The sequence below is a fragment of the Olea europaea genome, chromosome 11, assembly GCF_002742605.1.
Source record: "Olea europaea var. sylvestris chromosome 11, O_europaea_v1, whole genome shotgun sequence".
NCBI classification, from domain to species: domain Eukaryota; kingdom Viridiplantae; phylum Streptophyta; class Magnoliopsida; order Lamiales; family Oleaceae; genus Olea; species Olea europaea.
Genome location: NC_036247.1, coordinates 36534083 through 36547588, shown reverse-complemented (window position 1 = coordinate 36547588; position 13506 = coordinate 36534083). Strand labels below are relative to the sequence as shown.

The 13506-nt window shown below is 36.2% G+C and overlaps 1 protein-coding gene across 3 annotated transcripts in view; it reads right to left on the bottom strand.

Moving 5' to 3' along the window:
• Positions 1 to 9437: 9437 nt before the first annotated feature.
• LOC111404258 (serine/threonine protein phosphatase 2A 57 kDa regulatory subunit B' theta isoform-like) overlaps positions 9438 to 13506 on the bottom strand; it is a 5307-nt gene continuing 1238 nt past the window's right edge. Inside the window, exons 3-4 of one of the 3 annotated variants that reach the window (XM_023033068.1) lie at positions 12066 to 13460; positions 9438 to 10336 (exon numbers count right to left, since the gene is read on the bottom strand). In XM_023033068.1, the coding sequence (XP_022888836.1) occupies positions 9962 to 10336; positions 12066 to 13280 (1590 nt within the window). In that variant the 5' untranslated portion in view covers positions 13281 to 13460 and the 3' untranslated portion in view covers positions 9438 to 9961. The remainder of the gene's footprint in view (positions 10337 to 12065; positions 13461 to 13506) is intronic. The other 2 variants (XM_023033069.1, XM_023033070.1) reach the window with 2 other exon arrangements.

Sequence of the window (13506 nt, the reverse complement as noted above, 5' to 3'; positions counted from 1 at the left end):
AAAGCGTTTTCTAGACAAAATGGATTGTAAAGCTTCTAAAGATGTTTTACAAAAGGACGTTAAAAACCTTGTTTCAAAATAAATTTGTGCCTGATGACAAGCAATCATATCTTGCTTGGGTTTTAATATTGAATATATCAAATGTATTACCAAATTTTCCAACCAGAGAATTTCTACGAGCAAAGTCCGAGCAAGATGTCTTTGTAAGAAAAGAGAAGAAGAAAGACAATATAAATTGATTAATATTTGCTTCAAACTGCAAATTCAATTTCTTCTTCCTCATCTCAAAAGAAAATTCAAGCAAAATCGTAATTCACATTTTTTGAGTATCCAAATGCTTGGTATATAGTCCTCTATTTTAGGCCAGTTTCCATTCCTGGTTTATTATGTTTGAGCATAAATGTTGTTTTTTCTTTTCCAAAAAGGTTTCAAAATTGGTTCTTGTACTTTGGAGTTGAGGAACAAATTCTTCAGAGTCTTGTTTCTGAAGGTTTTAAAAATCACGAATGACCTATTTTCCAATTTTCAAAAACTTTTCAAAGTTCGATGGATCATGTGCTGGGACTTCCATGTCCAAGCTGATGACGAAACCAATTTTTCTCCAAAGCTTGTTGTGGGAAATGTTCACTAATACCTCCACAAAGTCATTCAAGCTTATCTGAAAAATTGTGAGCATAATAGATCAAAAGCAGTTCCAACTTCACCATCTTCGAAAGTGCAAGAAAAACAAGCTGTTTTTCTAATAGAAAAAAGCAAGCTTATGGCAATGTTAGCTCAGTGCAAAGATCGTGAAGAATTTGCACACTCAGCCTAGCGTGCCGTTTCGCTGGTACAATCCTACAGAATTTGCACACTAGATCAAATGCTTCAAATTCGAGCTCATCATGGTCAGAAACAAAAGACCATGCTTAAGATAATGAATACGATTGCTATGGGATAAATGATCTTGTTGATGATTCATAATTACAAGATTTTCAAATTACAAAATGTAGGGATGATTTTCAGCAAACTCCAAGTACAAAACCGGGCTCAGTTTACCAATTGCATCGACACCACCAAGGTTGAGACAACTCCAAAACCACCACCAAAATCGCCCCACTTCCGGTTGCTATAGGTTGGGAAGATGAAGTCCAATGATATGCCCACTAAGGATTAACCACAAAGGTCACAGTGAAGTGAAGCAAGAAACCAAGAAGAAAGTCTCACAAAGAGAGAAAATGGGCACACCTATGGAGGCCGAGAGGGAGACGGGATTATATGCCAAGTAAATGTCCAAAATAGGTAAGTTAGGTTATGATTAAATTGTGGACCAAAACAAGGCTCGACTCAATTTAAGTGGGCTTCAAATTAATAATATAGCCTTCCAAGGAAATGGGGCGAACCGTGAGCAACACTATTTACAATAGGTTGCTTCGAACGGTCCATACGAATGTGGATTGTGTTGTCTCGATAATTGTGTCGATGTACTAGTCAATCATATGGCCAAGACCGACCGATAATAAAACCGAGGTTACATCATAGCTCGGGAAGGTCGTTTGACAACAAATTGCCTAACAACCTCTACCTGGGTGTCAAAGGACCTGCAAAAGAAAATTGTCTCCCATTAGTGACACCTCTAATAGAAAACCAATAAAATTGGAAATCATTTATATGTACCAATATTTAGAAGTTCCTTGCAACTTCTAAACTTTGTCAGTGGTAGTACTTTCGTCCCCATATCAGATGGGTTGTAGTGGGTGTGGACTTTCTCAAGTCTTACCACCTCTTGAGATACTATATCTCTAACGAAGTGGAGTTTAACATCAATGTGTTTAGTGCGTTCGTGAAAAACAGGGTTCTTACATAAATGTAGAGATGACTGACTATCAGAATACACTACCACATAATCATTCAAGACACATAGTTCATGAAGTAGACCTCTAAGCAATAGAGCTTCTTTAATAGCTTCAGCAGTAGCAATATATTCTGATTCTGTAGTGGATAGTGCAACAATATGTTGTAACTGTGATTTTCAACTAACACATGAATTAGATAAGGTAAACATGTAAGATGAAGTAGATTTCCTATCATCCCTATCTCCCGCGTAGTCTGCATCTACAAAACCCTTTAATTTTATACCTTCTTTATTAGCACTAAACTTTAAACCTACGTTACTTATACCCTTCAAGTACTTTAACAGCCACTTTAGCACTTCCCAATGTTCAGGGCCCAGATTAACCATATATCTGCTGAGAGTACTAACAGCAAAACCCAAATCAGGTCTAGTGCAAACAATCAAATACATTATGGAACCAATCACATTAGAATAAGGTACTCTACTCATGTATTCAACTTCACGCTCATTGCAAGGAGATTGTTCTTTCGATAAAACAAAAATGATTAGCAAGAGGCAACGTGACAGGTTTGCAATCACTTATATTAAATTTCTTCAATACTTTGGATATATATGGAGATTGATGCAAAAACAAAACAGAATTTGACCTATTTCTTTCGATTTCAATACCTAAGATTCTCTTAACCTTACCTAGGTCTTTCATGTCAAATTCACCACTTAGTTTTGTTTTTATGTTATTTATCCACTTAGAGGATGATCTAATCAAAAGCATGTCATCCACATAGAGCAACAAAAATAGATAATTATCATCAGTCTCATTGTGTTGAAAATACAGGCAGTGATCAAATTTACTTCTTTGGAATCCTATAGTGAGTACAAAGGAATCAAACCTCTTGTACCATTGTCTAGGAAATTGTTTTAACCCATACAAGGATCTTTTCAGAAAACACACATAATCAGGTTTTGACTTATCCTTAAAATCTTTTGGTTGATTCATGAAAATTTGTTCATCAAGCTCACCATGTAAGAAAGCAATTTTTACGTTAAGTTGTTCAAGTTCCCAGTCAAAATGTGTAACTAATGCGAGCATGACCCTAACAGTGGTGTACTTAACAACTAGTGAGAAAATTTCATTATAATCAATGCCCTCCTTCTGTATGTAGCCTTTAGCCACTAACCTAGTTTTAAACCTTAGGGGTTCCAAGCTGCTAGTTCCTTCCTTAACCTTAAAAACCCATTTGCAATCAACAATTGATTTGTCCTTAGGCTTAGGTACTAGCTCCCAAATATGATTCTTTTCTAGAGAACTCATCTTTTCTTTCATTGCCTTAAGCTATTCATTAGATTGATCACTGCCTATTGCTTCTTCAAAGGTCTTTGATTCTTTATCAGCTAGTTCTTCATAACTAGCCTAGGCAAAAGCTAATTCAGATTCAAAACCGAACCTTCTTGATTCTCTCGTCTGTCTCCTCTCTCTATCCCTAACTAAGTTATAGTTAGCTAAAGAATTTTCTTCCTCATAGTGCTCTTCTATCACTATTTTGTTACTATTCTCCACTTCAGGTTCCTGAGTTTGAGTCTCCACCTCATTTGAAACAGTAAAGGTAGGTGGACTGAGTTTTCCTAACTCCACCTTAAACTGGTCTCTCTCTTCACCTGATTCTACTTCACTCTCAGGTTCAGTTTCCCCTTTAATACACGGCATCTCATTTTCGTTAAACGTGACATCTCTACTTATGATGATTTTAACCCCTTTTTGGCTTCTATCCCATAACCTATAACCCTTAACACCATCGGGGTATCCTAGGAAGACACACTTCCTAGCTCTAGGTTCCAGCTTACCCTCACTTTGATGAAAAAAGCTGTACAGTCAAAAGTTCTAAGTATCGAGTAATCACTCAGTTTACCAGACCATCTCTCATGCGGAGTGTCACCATTCAATGCAGCAGAAGGAGTCAGATTAATCAAATAGCAAGCAGTCATAACAGCCTCACCCCAAAAAGACTTGGGAACGTCAGAACTAATCATCATGCAACGTACTTTATTAAGTATGATCATATTCATCCTTTCTATTACCCCATTTTGCTGAGGGGTGTAGGGAACTTATGTCTAGTTATACCGCTTTCTTTACACATACTATCAAATTCTTTATTGAAGAATTCTAGGCCGTTATCTGTCCTTAAAAATTTGATTTTCTTGCAAGTTTGGTTTTCCACTTGTCTCTTCCAATTATTAAAACTATTGAAAGTCTCAGATTTATCTTTCAAAAGATAGACCCACACTTTCCTAGTATAGTCATCAATAATAGACAGGAAATATCTATTTCCACCCGATGTGGGATTACTAGCAGGACCCCATAGATCAGAGTGCACATATTCGAGCATGCCTTTAGCTCTATTAATATTCGTGGAGAAAGAAGTTTTATGATACTTACCAAGCACACAATGATCACGAAATGACAAATCTGACACACAGTCATTACCAAAAGCACCCTTTTCATTAAGTAGCTTAAGTCCCTTGACCCCTATGTGAGCAAGTCTATTATGCCATGTGTGTGTGTGATCAATCTTGATAGAGGAGATAGAGAAATTCACACCTCTAATCACTTCTCCAGTAGTAATATATATATATCGTTTTTCTTAATTCTCTTAATGGAAACTAAAGCACCCTCAATCATTTTTAGGATACCATTTCCAATTTTACCAGTAAAGTCATCCTTCTCAAGTCTCCCTACTGAAATCAGATTCCTAGACAACTCAGGAATATATCTAACATCCTTTAACGTATACACAAAACCTATGTCAAATTTTACGTTTATGTCACCAATTCCAGCAATAGTATAGGCAAAGTTATCACACAGTACAACATGCCCAACGTTAGATTCATGCAACTTATAAAATCAATTCTTTTCAGTCGTCAAATGAAAAGATGCACCAGAATCAAGTATCCACTCATGCATGCGGGAATTAGCAATTAGATTTAATTCAGCAGTGTATGCAACTAGACTTGTAATCATGTAGACCTCACCACCATTTATATCGGAAGTAGATGCTAACACATTTACCTCATCTCTCTCCTTAACCTTTAGCTTACCCTTCTCCTTATGACAATCTTTTATAAAATGCCCTGTGTTTCCACAACCATAGCATTTTCTCGCCTTAGTCCTAGATTTTAATCTAGACCTACCTTTGCTCTTCTTTTTCCATCCATTACCACTTGACTTGCCACTAGTTTGATATCCCTCATGACTATTTTGTCTAAATTGAGTTCTACCCCGCATCATATATACCTCACCGTTCCTCTTATCATGTTTTTCAACCCTAATTTCCATTTCTTTACTTCTAAGGGAATCTATGACAATTTCAGGTGTTAACGTGTCTCTACCATACTTAATGACGTTCTTAACTTCCTTATAGAAATCAGAAATTGCATTGAGCAAAATTATAGCCTTATAAGTTTCGGACACAATCTCATCACAATTAACTATATCTTACACCAATTTGTTAAACACGTCTAGACTGTCATCAAGATCCTTTGAAAAATTCATTTTGAAACTAAAAAAACGTTCAAGCAGGTAAAGTTTATTCGGTGTAGACTTAAGCAAATACAAGTCTTCTAATTTCTTCTAAAGTTCTTTAGTGGTTTTCAGTTTACCTACCTTTCTTAAAACGGCGTCAGACAAGTGTAAAATAATTTAGGTATAAGCAAGCTCATCGGCTTCTTCTCTTTGTTCTTATGAAAAATCAGTTGAAAAATTGCCTTCAATAGCTTTTAAAACCTTCTGTTGGATTAAAATACCCTTCATTTTTTGTTGCCAAATAGCAAAGTCACCTTTTCCATTAAAAATTCCCAAATCAAAACTGTGAGTTGTCATCTTTACACAACAGTAAAAAATGCACAAACCACAATCAAACCACACAAAGTAGTCCTAGGGTCACAGACAGTATACACCTTTCTAGATTTTCAGGGTTTCGTAAGACTCGCGGTCTTAGATCAAGGGAATGTTAGAACGGGTAAGGTCACGGTATTTCTAATGGAATAAGTAAGCAGCAGAAATAACAATGCAGCAAAAAATACGTCTAGCAGATAACTAGTCCCGCGGTAATTAGATCACTAAGAATTACAAAACTGATTTTAACCAAAAATAAATATTCAATCAAAAGATTAATCAAGAGCAGGTAACCCTAATTCTAGCACAAGCAATGGTTGCCAAGCAATGACAACCCCCAACCTATTGTCACTCCACACGGTGACGCGCTAATACTTAAAAATTAACGGGTTAAGCCAATTTATTAGAGCGGACGTGTCTGAATCCGTATAATCGAGAGAGATGCGAATCTACTGCTTTAGGGCCGCAATCTTGGCCTAAAGTAATTCAGTAGATATATGCATTTTCAACCGTCGATCCATTGAGGGCAAAATTGTCTAACTTTTTTTGTGTAACCTGAAACAGAAAATAAACAGTGTCAGTGCGTTCAGGGGATTAAAATGAGCAAACTGCTCGAAGGAAGTTCACTCGGAATCGCTGCCACGCGCTGCCACGTGCCGCCGCCGGAGTCCCACGCACCGCCGCCGCCACGCGCCACACACGAAGGGACGCCTCAGCCTGCTGGTTCTGAATATGGGATCGGTTTCGCCGGAAAGTCACTAGTTTGGCCGAAACATGGGATTGTAGGTTCGATTTTTCACCAAAATCGCGACTCCACTGCCGATTTTTGGTGATTTTCTGGCCGGGAAAGGTTACTCTGGCTCTGATACCAGATGTAGGAATGATTTTCAGCAAACTCCAAGTACAAAATCGGGCTCAGTTTACCAATTTCATCGACACCACCAAGGTTGAGACAACTCCAAAACCACCACCAAAACCGCCCTACTTCCGGTTGCTATAGGTTAGGAAGATGAAGTCCAATGATATGCCCACTAAGGATTAACCACAAAGGTCACAGTGAAGTGAAGTAAGAAGCCAAGAAGAAAGTCTCACAAAGAGAGAAAATGGGCACACCTATGGAGGCCTAGAGGGAGACGGGATTATATGCCAAGTAAATGTCCAAAATAGGTAAGTTAGGTTAGGGTTAAATTGTGGACCAAAACAAGGCTCAACTCAATTTAAATGGGCTTCAAATTAATAATATAGCCTTTCAAGGAAATGGGGCGAATCGTGAGCAACACTATTTACAATAGGTTGCTTCGAACGGTCTATACGAATGTGGATTATGTTGTCTCGATAATTGTGTCAATATACTAATCAATCATATAGCCAAGGCCGATTGATAATAAAACAATAATTACATCATAGCTCGAGGAGGTCGTTTGACAACAAATTGCCTAACACAAAACTGTCAGGATAATATTCAAGATTCCTTCAAGGAGATAACCACACAAACTTTTATGAGAGATTCTACACGTACAAGGACCTATTTCCTAGGTCTTTGCCAAGCAAGAAATAGGTTTGAGGAGGCCACAATTTTTTTTAAAATACATGTGGAGCCCTGCCCCAAACAAAGGGGCCTGTAAGGCTCCTATGAAAACGGCACCTGTATGTGCAATTTTTTTCAACTTTTATTCAAAAACTAATTGAATAACGCTGAATGTACAGAAAATCTTTCACAGATTCCCAACAGGGAGACAATTGTCTCTTTATGATTAACTGTTGTAGCACTTCTCAAGCAAATTTTATTGTCCTCAAAGGGTATATTACTGTACTTTTTGTCAGAAAAAAGCAGATTTTTGTCAATAATGACACTACAAATGTGTTATCGTGCACATATTATTCCACTATGTTCTCACTCTTGTCATATTGCTAAAAAATTTAGAGAAGTATACAACATCACCCATTTTTTCTGATATCATAGTAGCAACAGAACATAAGTTTAGGAATTATTGAGAGGATTTGCTTATGGTGTTCCTTTAGCTTATGTAATGAACTTTATGTATAATTCAGAGGGTGCAAAAGTGATTTCAATCCGAATCCCAAATACACTTAATTTTAAAACTCCAATTCCATATGGCAGTATGGAGATTAGTTTATGTAAAATATGATGTACGCCCAAAAATCAGATAAGAATGTTCGACGGCCGTTCGTATCAATGTCTAGAAATAATGTGTCGTCTACTAAAAGCCGATGCAGATTCCAATGTCGAAGACCCCTAGTTACTATAATTGATAGTGATTAGTACTAGTAGAAGTAATACACCTGCTAGTACTTCTCTAAACCGAAATGCTTCAAATATAAGTGTAATGGAACACTATTAGAATTAACTAGACATTTTATTCACGATATGCTTAATATTTTAGGATCAATAGATGAAAAAATTTTAGACTTAGGCCATGTTTGATAGACTTATATTTTCCATGGTCCATTTTCCATATTTTATGTGTTTGATGGCACAAATTTGGCATGAAATTCCTTTTCCATCTTTTGTTGCCACATAAGCAAATTCCACTTCTTGACGTATTTTTTTTATTTCTTATTTTGCAATAGAAACAAATTTTAAGAATTATGTAATAAATTCCATCTCTTTAATTGGCAATTTCCATGTAAAACAAAACCAAACGAACACCAAATGATAGATAATTTTCTTTATTTTTATTTATTTATTTATTTATTATTATTATTATTATTATTATTATTATTATTATTTATTATTTTTATTTTTTTGTAATAGAAACAAATTTCATTTCCAATACCAGTAAAATCTATCTCTTTAATTGACAATTTTTATGTAAAACAAAACCAAACGAACCTCAAAAGACACTTTTATTTCAACATTTTTAACGTGAAAAATTATACCAATCCAACACAATAATTTACAATTCCCAAGAAAACACTTTCTAGACAATTCAATTCCCTAAAATTTGTTTTCAGTTCAATTCAATTCCATCTTTGCAGTCAAACGGACCCTTAGTAAATTTTTGGAGATCGAACTGCCGTCATTATCCAATTGTTTCCTTTATAGCAATTGATCTACTAACACCTCTGATAAATACTATAGAATCAAAGTCTACTTTTAATGCATGTGACAAAGTTTCTCTGAGTACACAGCAAGACTTAAAAAAGACAATACACAGGTTAATGTGTTTAAAGGAAAATACGCCAAAATGCTAGCTTACCAGATAAATGATATGTTAGTTCATAATAATTTGTCAATGTGCACGTTAATTTTCCTTAATAGAATTCCCTTTTTCCAAAAACTATACATGTAACAACTATTCCAGTATAGTTTACTTTAAAAGTAGTTGGTTGAGTCCAAAGAAATGTGGATTTTCAAAATGTATTTAAAGAGAATGATGAGCTGTCCGTGTGCCCGCTCAGCTCAACTCTTAGGCCCAGAAGCTTATGGGCCGAAATGTGCCATGGTAATGGGCACAAGCCAAGTCCGAGCCTCAGCTTGACTTGACCCTACTTTACCAGCTCGACATCTAGACTTACTGACTCAACCCATTGCCATCTCTAACAGTACCAGATTCCTCTTTCCCTAAAGAACCCATATCAAATAACCCAGTTGTGCAAATGCCTCGACAGTACAACACCAAAGTAACCTTCAGCTCAAATATTAATATACACAAAAAAAATAAATTCTTATTTCGCACCGACACAAATAAGTATGAATACATTAGAAGCCTCTGCTTTCTCGTATTTTGCATAGTTAGTATAAAACGCGCCCATAAAATAAGTTTGATTTACTTTTAAGAGCAGTCAAAAATGCTCTATACATAAATTGATTCTAAAATACCATTTCATGCCAGGCAAACCCAGCTCAAAGTTGTCCAGCAAAAATGTTAATTTTAACAATATTATTCTATGATCTAACAAGAAAAGCCAAAATCAGTACCAAATTTCTTCGATGTAACAGTGCAATGCAAACCTTCAACTTCCAGTTCTTTGTCACCCAATTATATATGTACAACCATTGTCTCAAAATCCAAACATGGTTGGGAGCAGTGACCGTCACCCTGTTCGCTTGATGGGCAAAAACCAGAAGCTCAATAATAGGAGCTAGTGAGCCTTTATCAAATTCCAGTTTCATAGTTGCACCTCCAGTCCCACTCTATGTATTCTTATGCAGGACTCAGCACTACAATGAGCAGGTCGAGATGGTAATAAGTCGATCATAGGTCCCGCAGTTTCTAGCCAGACAATGGGTTTGTGCTTATCCTGTGAGATACGAGCACAGGTTTGTTAATTGAAACTTTCACAGCAGCAATATCTTCTAAGTGCTTCCAAGCGGCTTCACGCTGTATTTTGATTTCTTCTTCTTGTGCTTCATCTTCTTGGTACTTAAGCAAGCACTCCTCAAAGAGCTCGGGATCGGTATCAGAGAAGATCTTCTGAACATTTAGTGTCAAGCTCTTCACTGCCTGATTCCAGTGGTTTCTTGCATTCTTCTCGAAGGCAGGGAAGATAATCGGCAAAATAACTTCACGATTTTGTTTGATCAGATTCTCAATATGATCATTGTTCCATAAAAAAAAAGCCCTCTCTGCCACCTGAAGAAACAAGATCTAGACAATGTGATCATGGAAGAACTACCTCATACGCACAAAGCTACAATAAGGTTGATTAAGTAATACAACATTATATATTTCATTTACCCATGCTTTTTAAATGCAAACTTCCACAAAAGATTACACACTTAGTACTGAACTCAAACCCCAGATTTAAACTACATCGTGTGGTGATATATCTTTCTCCAGCAGCAAAGACATGAGTGGCCTTATTTTATGCAACATGCATATAACATGAGAAAAGAACCCCAAATCTCACACACACGCCGGAGAATTCTCAAATGAGGACTTGACGATTTTGAAATTTGAATCTAAAATACATATTTTTATTCTTTGAATTCTACTTTTCCTTTCAAGAAATGAACCTGAAATGGTTAAAAAGAGCAAGACACAGAAATAGAACAAAAAATTAAGTACCTCTTTCCCTTCTCACATTGCTAGTACGTGTTTTGATATATCAGAGCAAGAGAATCCAAGAGAAGCATTTTCAGGAGTATAAGAAGGTTCCTAAACTAATCTTTAGACTTTGGACACATACACTTGGGTGGGAATGGGTATCTCATTGTAAAATGTTACCTTACCGTGGTTGGTATACACAGATAACAGAATATAATGATATTATGCCCTTGTTTGAGCCACATTATTTTCATAAAAATGCATTTTTGAGTAGTATATTGATGGAAAATATTTGATCAAAAAATAAGGAAAAGTTTTGAATTTAGGTGTAATATTATTTTATTAAAGAATGTGTGGTTGAAATGATGTCAAATCACTATTTAAAATTGTATGCTTTTGAAAGAATGTGGATCAAACAAGGCCTATATTTTCTTTCTTTTCTGAAAAGTAGGATTCAATTAAGTGGCAGTATTTTCTGCCCAAAATGTCGGGATATGGATTTTAATAATATCCTTCTCTTTTTCATTTTTCATTATGCAAGTTTTCAAAATGCCTAGATGACCTATGGCAATAGTCTAGTCCATTGTCTAGGCAAACATTTACATGTCTAAATCATCCACCTGACTACATCATTGAAAGTTCAGTACAAGGTATAAAAATTAATAAAAATGGGAAATAAGGGGTTGTTATAAAATTTTAGAAAAAATGTTTTAGCATATTTTTATTAAAGTTGATAATTTGTGTGATAAAAAAGTAGATAAAATTTGTAGGTCCCATAAGATGAGTGGCTAAAATTGAAGTTTGATTGGTTGAAGAGTTGGTAAAATTTTAGCAAAATTTTATCAAACAAGGGCTAAAACTTATTTTCACCCTTACACTCTTTTCCATTTATTGTTTCATTTTCTTCCTTTGCTTATGTTATACATATTTTACACAGCTGCTGTTGTGCTTAGTAAGGACTCGCAGTGGCACAAAATGGCAAGTTCCTATATAGAGAAGGGAAAGCCCAAAACAGTATATAAAGGAACCAAAGTAAGTAGGCAGAAATAATAATAATGACGAACTTATGTAATATATGTACACAGATTTCCAGGAAGTCAAAATAGTCAAATGTTTGGGGGACCACTTCTGGGCCAGAAAAACTTGATATCAAAAAAAAAATTTGCAGTGTGATTTAGAATCAACCACGTGAATCCATAAAAACTGAAATATAACAGGATGTGTTATAAAATGTCCTCACACTAAACCCACAACAATCTTATGCAAATTCAAGAATTCGGATTGGAAAAAAAAAAAAAGAGTAGGGGGATAATGTTGGAGCATAACCAACCTGAAAATGTGAACTGCAAAGGCAATGACAAATCTGGCGGAACAAAGGAACCATACAGCGCTGGAACTCTGGAGGCTGAGTTGCTTCCAAGACTTCCTCCAGTTCACCTAAGAACATAACCTCCTTTGAACTGTTTGTGATTGGCCAATATTTCAATAGGCCCCTTATGACAGTATCAGCAAGTTTGCAGTCCTTTTCCACAAATAGTGTGATGCAATAAGATAGTTGCTGATGGTAGGTGGGCACACACTTTGGTTTGTGAAGCGGAATAAGCACCCTAACAAGGAAAAGTTTGTGCTCTTCTTTCAATGGCAAAGCAAACCCATTTATAATACTGCCCAAAATTTCTAATAGTTCTGCAATTCCATTATGCTTCTCGGTTTCGAAAATAAAACGGTAAAATATATTATTGATTGCTTTTCTAATGAATGGACGGTGCACCATGAATTTTCCATATATACGGTGCAGAACAGTCTTCAGATACTCCCTTTCTCTGGGATCTTCTGAATCAAAGAGATCTAATAACCTCAGAACAAAAAAGTGATCTATATACCGCTTAGCCAGCTTTGCATCAGTCTCTGGTGAAGCCACAAACCTGAGAAGGAATTCATGGACGATTTGCAAGTGGGACCATGCAGGGTCCATCAAGGGTTCATCTTCTTCCAAATTGAAGGCTTCTAAGACTTTCTTTTCACGAGGCTGTGTATAGAGTGTCCGAAACAAATTTATGGATACCATTCTTACTATCTCTTGCATAACAGTTTCTGGGAATTTCCCTTTTGCGGAAGTGATGTAGTCAACAATATCCTCTAAGGTTTGCCGTTTGATGTCTTTTTCTTTCAAATTCTTTGTTGGGTCAGTGAAGTCAAATACCACACAACACAAATTCAGCTTTTCGATTAACAAGTTTTGCTTCTCCACATTTGGGACATCTTTAAAACTGGGCAGCAATTCATAAGGTAAAACTCCTGTATTCCCATTCTCCTTCATATTTAAAATGTGGGGAAGTTTATTTCCATGATTTACGCTGGAATTCAAAGTTGAATTGATCCCTGAATGAGATCCAGCATTTGAATTGCCTGACCGGGAACCTGGGGTATTATTGTTTCTCGAAGCAGTTGAAACATTCGAAGAGAAAGTAGAGGATCTTCCATCACGATTTTCTACCAACTTCCCTTGTTTCCGTGGGAGCTTATTGAGTATATTTTTAATCATCACTAGAACTTGAAATCACAATCCCAATGAAAATACAATAGAAAACAATCATCAACTGCGAAGAATGTGCACAACATGAGGCAACCCTACCATCAATATAGTTTGAACCACAATCAGTTCTTTACAAGCTACTATCTTTTCCACTTAGTGTACAGGATACATGCCTACAGGGATTGACATCTGTAAAAGGAAAAGGATTAAGATGGGTGTGGGGAGAGGGGGGGGG